The sequence below is a fragment of the Camelus bactrianus genome, chromosome 10 (genome assembly GCF_048773025.1).
Source record: "Camelus bactrianus isolate YW-2024 breed Bactrian camel chromosome 10, ASM4877302v1, whole genome shotgun sequence".
Classification (NCBI taxonomy): Eukaryota; Metazoa; Chordata; class Mammalia; order Artiodactyla; family Camelidae; genus Camelus; species Camelus bactrianus.
Window position 1 is genome coordinate 12,930,486 of NC_133548.1, and position 10,882 is coordinate 12,941,367.

Here is a 10,882-nt window from a genome sequence, read left to right on the forward strand (position 1 = left end):
CCAAATGGTCAGTTGTATGGGGAAAAAAGTCAAATATAAAGTAGTTGAACTGATATAAGAATGTGTAATTTGTAGAAAGGAAATATACAAGGAACTTTATTGAAAATACATAGCTTTACTGTAATATTTAGTTATATAGAAACAATTTTAAAACAAGTAGTTTTATTGAAGCTATATGGAACATATGTCAAATAGAATGTGTGGCATCAGACAGCTGGGGTGTAGTCATTTGTTGTTAAACTTAAATATAATTTACTGCTTTAGGTGGGAAAAAGGTATGTAATATCATTAGCATTCTCTTTAAATTTTGTGATCTTAATCCTACTGTGAAAACATTGCATGTAACCATGGACCATAAGAACAGTTTTGGGGATATTTCAATCACTTAAAAATTATTATCCTTCCATTTGTTACTCAAGGGATTTCAAGGTTTTACAAATGGGAGATCAGTCTGGTAAGAGCTGTGTCAAAACCTCTGAGTTTGTGAATTAGGCTTGAAATGTTGAACTTCGTGACACCGTATGATCATTTTCACCTTGTGTGGGGAAACAATACCATTTAAGCATATAATTTATGAGCCATGTTTGTGTTGAGTGTGTGTCGGGTTCATTAACACACTGGTAAGAGAAAGCAGAAAGATGAAAAGAATGCAGAGACTTGTTCATACGTCTGCTTGATTCTCCTCTCTGTCCCTGATGTTGGAGTTCAAACTTTTCTCCAATCAATACGGAGAGAGGTACAGCCAACAACTGCCAAGTTTAAAAAATTACAACTACAGACACACAGAGAGGAAGACTTTCTCTTGGCTCTTATTCCAACAGTTGCAGGAAATGGTTCTGGTTGAACCATGTTTGGTGTAGCATGTACTGTTGAACGAATGAACTGTGACCAGGGCAGTGCAGTCATGTGGTATATATTGACCAAGAGAAATGTGGGGGATGAAACGGAAGAACACTTTTAGATAATTTATATAGGGAGTGAGTAGAAAAAAAATGCATCTCTACTAATTTGGTTAAACCAAGCTGAAGATAGGAAACTCCTAAAATTCTAAGATCTGAGGGCTCTAAAGCAGAATAATCGAGGACCAGATCCCAGGAGTAAGGTAAGTATTATCTCTACACAGTCGTTCAGGGGCAGGTGGCCTTGATATTTTCCACTGATGACTCCCATGGCTTCTGGGGCCCTTCCTTGGCTTTCCAGCCAAAATTGGGAGAAGTGGAATTCTGGGAGACCTCCTCTTAAGTAAGTCAGTCCCCACATACTGTTTTCTCTCCTATTTCTTTGCCAAAAACCGAGTCACTTGGTCACACAGGCTGCAAGGGAGACTGGAAACACATATCAGCTACTATGGAAAGAATAAAAAAATGAAGGGGAATTGAATTTGCTAGTCACATTTCAGTCCCTAGCATAATGCAGAACACAACTGTGAGGACCAAGGAGAGCCAGTGAAGGGAATTAAGGAGGAAAATGACATGATTTGACTTACTTCATGGAAAAAAATATCCATGGATTAAGACAGAGAAGACTGATGAAGGTGAGAAAGTAGTAAAAATAAAGAAAAATTTTAAGAGTATTTCAATATAAAAGGAGTACAAAGATATAAACTGAAAAAGTGCTATGAAAACAGAGGGAAATGAGTGACATTAATCAATCTTTAGAGGAGACAGTTGGCATAATTTGATGACTGACTAAATATTATGGGTAGAAGAGATGGAGAAGATTTTCAAATGTGGTTGATGCTGTGTACGGTAGAACCAGGAATCAAAACAGAAGAATAGGTTTGGAAATATAACCTGTACATAAAGCCTGCGACCACTTATCACAGTATGTACCCTATTCAAGCCCTGATCCTGGTCACTATCACTTGTTACATTTGTTGTTGCAACCACATCCTAACTGGTCTCCCTGCTTCCACTCTCTGCCCTGCACTAAAGTATATCATGTTCTTGTTTCATACCATCTCTCAGAGATTTTACTCACTATCAACAATAGAAGAGAACACTGATATGAGTACTGATTTGGAAAGATTCAATGATACAGCTGTAAATTATGGAGTCCCTAAAAAGCCCCAGAGTGTTCTATGTAGATGGCACCATACTTGGAGCTGAACATGCCTCAGTAAACAAGACAAACACCCTAGAATCAAGGAATTATGACAGGAGAGAAAGTCAAATTAGGGAATAAGCATTAAAACATAATTGAATAAAGGTCAAAGTAGAAGTTATATATGAAAGCATTACACTAGAACTATTTGACTTTGCCTGCAGGAATAATGCTTTGCTTTTCGTAGAACATGACATGCCAGCTCCACCTAAGAGATGAACAGGTGTGTGGAAGTCAGACATTGTAACTGATTTATAAAACACAAAGTCTTCTGAGCTTCCTGAAGAGCTTAAAGCAGCACTTCATGTGCCTAGATATTTATTGACTGCTTCAATACGTAAAGGCTGAATGCATGAATTGGGTATTTTACATAGCTTACCAAAGATTCATAGCAACAATAAAAATTTACACTACATTCTTTCTCCTATTAAATTTAAAGCCCCTATAATGTCATTTTCCCATTCTGACCTGTGTGATATGGAAACTTAGTGTACTATATCCTCTTGCTCAAATTCATCTTATTTTTTCTTATGTGTGTACCTCTAACTAATTCAATTCTTTGCAGTTGTTAGACTGAAGGGTTCATTTCTTGCTATATATAAGCTAGAAGCAAATATCACCTCCTAGAAGTTGTGCTCGGTTCCTTGCCACATGGGCATCAACATAAGCAGCCAACAGTATGAAAGTTTGCTTCTTTAAGCAAACATTGGCATTAAGAGCCACCTACCAAGACGGGTGTTACAGGATTATTAACGGATTCATGTACACACAAACACATGCATCCTATCACACTTGCTATGCACTTAGACTATTAGCAACTCACATGACAACCTACAGTCAATTGGATGGCACTGAACAAAGCTGTAACTATCAGGAGGCAGGGACCATGGGGCCCATTTTATAAGCCTGTACACCATAGAAGGGAAATTGACAATGTTAGTCCCCTGACCATGCTGGCTTTATGCCTGGAGACAATTTCCTGATCAAGGTACAGATAACTGGAACAAATGAAGAGCAGAGATGCCCACTGAGCTGAGGAGGCAGAGATCAGCATTTAAGACACCTAAAGAGGCTAGGATTTGTTCCAGGGCAGAGAAGATGAGGGAGCTATATAATGACTAAGGGACAGATAGACCTGAATGAAATTTTTTTGAGAGTCTCTGGAAAAATGATGGGATATACATACGCTAGAGGAGGCTATAGAATGCTTCTAAGAAAATGACTGATATGTAATTGAGGAAAGAATAAAGATACTAGGAATAAAGCACAGCTCAGAGACATTGGGGATGCATCCCAGCCAGCACTCTCCACACTGGAATAATATCTTAAGCAGCATCTGAGACACAGGAAGTGCTGGGGCTGTAGAGTAAGACTTATTTCCTAAAGTCAGGTCATTAGCTCTCTCAAGATTCACTCTAGAAAAAGTTCCAACCTAAGTCTCAGTGATATCTGTAGGGAAGATAGAATTTGGATGTTGAATTCCCCAAGTTATTTCGATGTGGGAAACACCTTGATCTCTGGACAACTTTTCACTAACAAAACATAAAACCCAGATTTTACAAGTCAAAATGGCCATCCCATAATAATGGTTTGTTAGAATAAAAATTAGCACTCTTCATAGGAAGATATGAGATTCCAAAAACTCTACTACATATCATAAGCTATTTAAAATATGAAGGAAAAAATACAGGATATGAAAAACTTAGGAAAACTAAACCATAGTCTAGAAAAAAGTAATCAGTTAAAAATGACTGCAAGATGTCTCAGATGACAGATTTAACAGAGACTTTTAATAATCTCTTAAAATTATCGCCAAACACTTGAAATAAAATGTAACTACATACAATTTGAGTAGGTTGTTCCCATAGATATATAACAACTCTCAAAAAAAAATTAATTAAAATTCTACAGTGAAGCGTACAATGAAAGGAAGTGAAATGTAAGTGAAGGGCAAGTGAAATGAAAGGCTGATGGGATTTGATGTCGTTTGGACATGTGCAAAGAAATGTCAGTGAATTTAAATTCAAATTACTATAAATAATACAACCTAGAAAGAGTATTTTTTTAAAATTATTTTAAAAAATTAGAGCCTCAATAACAGGTGGATTTATATCACATTGTCTAAAATAGGCATAACTGAAGGACAAGTGTAGGAAAATAATTACAGTAGCTGACAATTTTTCAAATTTTTTTTACAGTTTTTCAAATTGGATGGAAGACATGGGTATACATACCATAATGAGCCCCATTAGAATGAACCAAATAAACTCTGTTACATCACAGTGAGACAAGTGACTATTTAAAGCTAAAATAATGGCATTGCAAATTGGGGTTCATAATATAGATACAAGCAAAATGTATGACATCAGTAACACAGAGCACATCATCTGAGGAAAAGGAGTTATTCTAGGATTATGACATTTGTGGAGTGAGATGTGACGTGGGTGGTGTGAGACATGAAGGATGAAGGGGGACGTGGAAAAGTGGAAGCATCCGTGGTAAAGGATGAAGATTAAAATGGAACAATTTTAACCGTAGGTAAACTTTGATACATTAAAGATGCACATTTTTAATTGTTAACCCTGAAGCAATCCCTGAAATGATAATTTTAAAAAAGTGGTATATACAAAAAGACAGCGCAAATAATTTAATTAACCCTTAAATTGGCAGAAGGAAACTGAACAGCCAAAAGAAAGAAAGAAGGAAAAAATGCAAACAAATAAAAAATGGTAACGTAGTAACACTAAATACACGTGGACTAAACAGCCCAAGTGAAAGGCAGACATTAAAGCAAAAGGCAGAACCCAGCTACCACATCAAGCTACACCTTAAATACGCAGACGCGCATTGACAAAATGGGATGGAAAGTAAAAGAAATGAAGAGCTGCATATTTTACACAAGGCAGGTTGTTAATGATATTTTTGAATGTACAAAAATGGAAAGAAGAAAACATGAAATACGAAGGAATAAGAAAACTGAATACAAGAGATACTGAGGTCTTCATGAAGGTTTGTGTAGCATATAAAGCAAATACTCAGCAACAATCAAATCAGAAGCACAGGCAACTCTCAAAGGAAACTTGAAAGTAGGAATCGATGTGTAAACAGCAGCAAGTTGAGAGAAGAAAGTATCAGGCAGTTGCATGAATATGTATAGTTTATCTTGTTTCCCTGCCTCAGCCATAAACAAACATGGCTTCAGTTGATGATTAGAACATTTTCCAGCTTCAGCAAGAAGTCTTGTAAGAATTTCTCCTACTGATGGAGTGTTACGTGGAGGAAATAAAATGAAAAAAAGAAAATGAATCTTCTCATTTCTGGCTATAAGGATCTTGTGTCAACTCCTAGTCCTCAAATTCCCACTATGTGTAAACTGAGCATTTAAGGGTCCTTTCCACAGGAAGAACACGTGATTTAATTCCCAGACTTACTGGCTAAAACTCGGGTTCCTGCTGGTGCCTGCTCTGCGACAAGTGTTAGCTCTGAAACCAGTGGGGACACCAGGGGCACATTATTTAGAGTCGGAAAACACAGTCTTTATTCTTTTATGTAGAGTTTAATTCTACTTCCTTGGCAGTGGGCCTTGGGATCCAGTTGTGGTCTTGGGGTCCAGTGGACTTGGGGTCTAGCTGGTAGAGGGCAGACATTTGAAAGTGCCGAACATCTCCAAATACAAGTGCAATGAAAGATGTGACAGGGAGTATAACCTCCCGATAAAGGAAAAACGCTGAGGAACAAGTTGAAAGAAATATTCTCCCGACGTGAAGATGAACAGAAGCCCGGGGGTGGAAAATGACGCTGTTGCAGGCAGCAAAACACAGTCAAATGTGAAGCTGGGCTGGGCTGGAGATGCCAGGTCAGGCTTAATGTGGTTTTCCCCACGAAATGCATGGATGGTTGAAACTGAGAAATGCTAAATCATTAAATGTTGCAATAAGAATGAAGGATATTTAATTTTCAAACTTTTATAGATAATAATTATTCTTGATCCTTGTTTACAGGGTTTATTAATGAGCTGGGTGTGTCTATTCAGGGATTCCCACAGAGTCTGAGAGGAAATCATAATTTGCATAAAGTAATTTTAGTTTCAGTAGTACAGAATTGCCTTTGTCTTCACAAACTTAACCCACAACCACAAAAGTCTACCTCTTAAACCTAGTACCCCTTAAAAATAAGTGGAACATGTCCAGATAATGTTAACAATACATGATTTGCTGAAAAGGTCTATTCAAAGGAATTATGGAAAATAAAATAACACAGATAAGATATCATTGGATAAAGAATTTGAACATTTTTTGCTGGTAATGTGGGACTATTAAGAGTGTTTTGTTCTTCTAAGACATTCAAGCCCACCAACTGTATTTAAGAAATGGAGAATGCATGAAATTATACTCTGTAGAGAGCCTGCAGGAAACTCTGGTCCACCATGGAAAAGCTGTTTGCAAAAACACTCCAAATTAATTGCAACCAAGAGCATTAACTAGCAATTTAGACATAGAGGGAAAAGAGATATTCCCATGGGGGAGAAGTGATCACTTCCTCCGTAAAAAGCCAAGCTCTTTAAAAGCAGGTTAAGTTCTTGATCAAAAACCTTATAGATCCTTAGCAATTTAACATTTTAAAATATAAAAATTTCATCAATGAAAAAGAATCATCTTCAGAAAAATTGAGAAAGGTAAATATAAACTATCAATATGTTGATATTCTCATTCAAGTTTTTTTTAAAAAAATTCAGGATCAAGATTTAATAATTTCGAACAACTAAAATCATAAATAACTATGGGTTGAAATGATACTTATTATTTAAGATAGCATTATTTCAGCTAGATTTCTGATGTTCTGAATTAAAAAGTTAATGTGTTTGAAGCATTTGAAATATATAAATTTCTAATTTGCCCCATGTTAACAATAATAATAATAATGTTAAAACATTTTTCATTTTAAGAAATAACCTATTAAGAAATCTATGATGAAAGAATGGTTTATTACATTCAAATTAATTAAACATATTTTGCTATACTGATAATAAAGTAAATGTTGCCATTTTAAATAAAAGTATTTCTGTGAGAAGGAATCACCTTTTATTAGGGAAACTTCTTCTACTGGGGAATATGTGAAGCATTTATTTATTCCAAATTATATTTTACTGCAGAACAATATTTGGTTCAACTTTTTTGGCCCAAATGGACCACAAACAGGGAAGGATTTGGACACAGTATCTGACTACATTTGCTAAACTTTTTTTTTTTAAATTGATTTTATTTTCCCTAGGAACATTTGCTTTTGGCTTAAAATAATGAAACATGCCCAAATATTTTTAGAATTAAAAATAGTTAAATATCAAAAATGTGTGTTTTTTAAAGCAATAAGATTTATTTTAATTCAATAAATTAGAATGGGTATTGATAGAACATTATGACATTGAAAATAAAAGATTTGGCTTTTATATTCTTGTAGGTTTCATTATCTTTCTCACTTCCGTTCCACTTTTTCAAAAACATCTATGGAGTAACATACTAGGGCAGAGCCTTGTGCTCTATACTTTACAGCATGAATAATGAATCATTAAAGACAAGGGCAGAAAAGACAAGTATATAGTCAGTGGAACATTATGTGTGATGTTAGAGGTCAGATATTATATTATAGCTTGATTAGACAAAAAATTCACAGAAGTGGTCAACTAGTAGCTGAGTTGAGGTTTTGAATGGCAGAAATCGCTTATCTGCGTTCTTTTTTCTCACACCATAATTTAAACAAAATATGTAGGCATACAGATCTTACTGGTATAATTAAAAGATCTAGCATAAATCATTTAAGCATTTTATTTACTGAGTTGCTTTTTTTTTTTCCTGCAGATGAGTTTATAGCTCCTGGTTTCACAACAGATCTGCCAGAATCACAGAACACAAGTGTCAGAAAGTAACTAAGAACATGTTAAGACCAAAGCCCATGTCCCAATCCAATTATAAAAGAGGAGAATGTAGCAAAGAAATGTAAATCCACAGAGAGAAAATAATTGGAAAATGACGGAAACAAATCTCACTGTAAGGATGGACTTCGTCCTCCTGGGCTTCTCTGACATTCCCAGGTTCCACTGGCTGCTTTTTGGGGTATTCTCAGTCATCTACTTGGCTATCCTGCTGGGGAACGGCATCATAGTTCTGGTAACAAGAGCAGATGTCGCTCTTCAGACGCCCATGTATTTTTTCCTCAGCAATCTTTCCTTCCTAGAGATCTGTTATGTGTCTGTCACTCTTCCTAGGATGCTCATGGACCTTTGGACCCAGAAAGGAAGTATTTCTTTTTTCAGCTGTGCCACACAAATGTGCTTCTTCCTTATGCTGGGAGCCACGGAGTGTTTCCTGCTGGCTGTGATGGCCTATGACCGCTACGTGGCCATTTGTAACCCTCTGCACTATCCCCTCGTCATGAACCACAGGGTCTGTGTCCAGCTGGTGGTGGCCTCCTGGATCAGTGGAGCTCCAGTCCAGATAGGACAAACATGGCAGATTTTCTCTGTGTCCTTTTGTGGTTCTAATCAAATCAGTCACTTCTTCTGTGACATCCCCCCATTACTGAAGCTGGCCTGTGGGGACATCTTTGTGAATGAGATGGTGGTCTATCTATTTGCTGTGTTGCTTGTCACTGTTCCCTTTTTGTTGATACTTAGTTTCTATATGAGAATTATCTCCACCATCATGAAGCTGCCATCAAACACAGGGCAGACCAAAGCCTTTTCCACGTGCTCTTCCCACATCACGGTGGTAGTTTTGTTCTATGGATCAGCCACTGTCACCTATTTAAAACCTAAATCCGATCAGTATGTAGGAATAGACAAACTGCTCTCTCTTTTCTACACCGTTTTGACTCCATTGTTCAATCCTATGATATATAGTCTGCGGAACAAAGATGTCAGAAAGGCAATGAGGAAATTTCTTCCCAAATTATCAGCATTATGAGGCATTTGAAATAACATAGAAATTATTCTTTTATGAATTTAATTTGTATGTAGACTTAATTGAAATCTGCTTTTCTGTATTGTCCTCAATTTTTAAATAAGCTAATGATGTGATTTCCTTTTTAGCAGAGCCTCATGTCCTCACATTTATGTCAATTGTGTTCATTTATTTAGCAATGTTTTGCTTTTAAAGATCAGTTTCCACCTCACTGTAAACTAGTAAATTGAGATGTATAACTAACAAGATGATGTTTTATACAGTATGTGCTATAATTGAAATTATTCCATTTTTCTCTTTTTTTGGATGCCTTTCTAGACACTACCTGAACACCTGCTATTACAAAAACCAAAATATTCTTTGATGCTGCAGAGTCATTTTTTGATTTCTTTATAGAAATAAAAGCCTAAATGCCTAAGGAAATAAGTATAAGAAGGACAAATATAAATGACTAATGTGTAATATAATGTATATTGCAGCACTATTTTTCTAAGCAAAAAAATGAAAAAATGAATGGACATATTAAGAAATATTTTAATAAAAATTGTACATAAATACAATAGAAAATTATGGAATCATTAAAAAAAATCATGCTGCACCTATATGATAATGGCCCCCAATACACTATTTCTTCTTTTACCCATGGTTTTTTGTTATTCCTTCCCACAGGGACTCTTTTTTGAGGGGGGTAATTAGTTTAATTAATTAATCAATGGCAGTACTGGGGATTGAACCTAGGACTTTGCACATGATAAGCACGCACTCTACCACTGAGCTCTACCCTCCCTCCTTTCCACCCTGATTCTTGGCTGAGCCAACCTTTGGCCGATGGAACATGAGTGGTCCTTAGATGTAATCTTGATAAATGCTAATACTTAGGCTCTGTTTTCTGAGGCAATAAATAATGGATTTAAAGTCCATGCTCTGGATAAAATAAAAAATTGGAAGGTCCAGGAGAAATTCACCCTCTCAAATGGCATGGTAATGACGCCAGGAATTTGGACACAGATCTGTGGTCACTGAGCCAAAGACAGATTAATTTGCTGCAAATGTATTGATCCAGGGATGAAGCAGAGTTCTTTGATCTGAAGTCAGGTAACTACATGGAGTGTGGATTGAGGTTATGCAAGCTATGGTTTAGCTATGGATGAGGTGTGTTTGTTCAAGCCAGTAAAATATAATTATAATGCTACTTACAATTGTTAAGTATGGGAGCCTATCCAGTTTTAGTTATATGGGGATGAAAAATAACACTGTACATTTTAATATAAAAAGTTACATGGCTATATGCCCATGTGTTTGCGTTTAAATAAATCCAATATTTGTATATTGGAGTCCTAATCCCCTTACCTGAGAATGTAACTATTTGGAGAGAGGGTTTTTGAGGAGGTAATTAAATAAAAATTATATCTTTAAGCAACTATTAAATACTATATATAAAAATAGATTAAAAAACAAATGTCTTCTGTTTAGTATCTGGAACTATATTCAATATCTTGTAATAACCTTTACTGAAAAAATATGAAAATGAATATATGTATGTATATGCATGACTGGGACATTGTGCTGCACACCAGAGATTGACACATTGTAACTGATGGCATGTCAATTAAATTATTTTTTTTAATTTTATCTTTAGGGTGGGTCTTAATTCAATTTGGCTGTCAATCTTATAAGAAGAGGAGATTAGGATACAGATGCCCAGAGAGAAAAGATCACGGGGAAACAGAAAAAGAAGACGACCATTTGCAAGCTGAGGAGAGAGGGCCCAGAAGAAATCAAGCCGGGACACACCTTGATTTCAAATGCTTAGCATCCAGAAC

At 36.0% G+C, this 10,882-nt stretch overlaps 1 protein-coding gene across 1 annotated transcript; it reads left to right on the plus strand.

Moving 5' to 3' along the window:
• Positions 1-8,081: 8,081 nt before the first annotated feature.
• On the plus strand, positions 8,082-9,062 carry LOC105081050 (olfactory receptor 10AG1-like). The gene is given in 1 exon segment (XM_010970171.3): positions 8,082-9,062. A coding segment is annotated over 1 exon segment (981 nt).
• Positions 9,063-10,882: the final 1,820 nt, after the last annotated feature.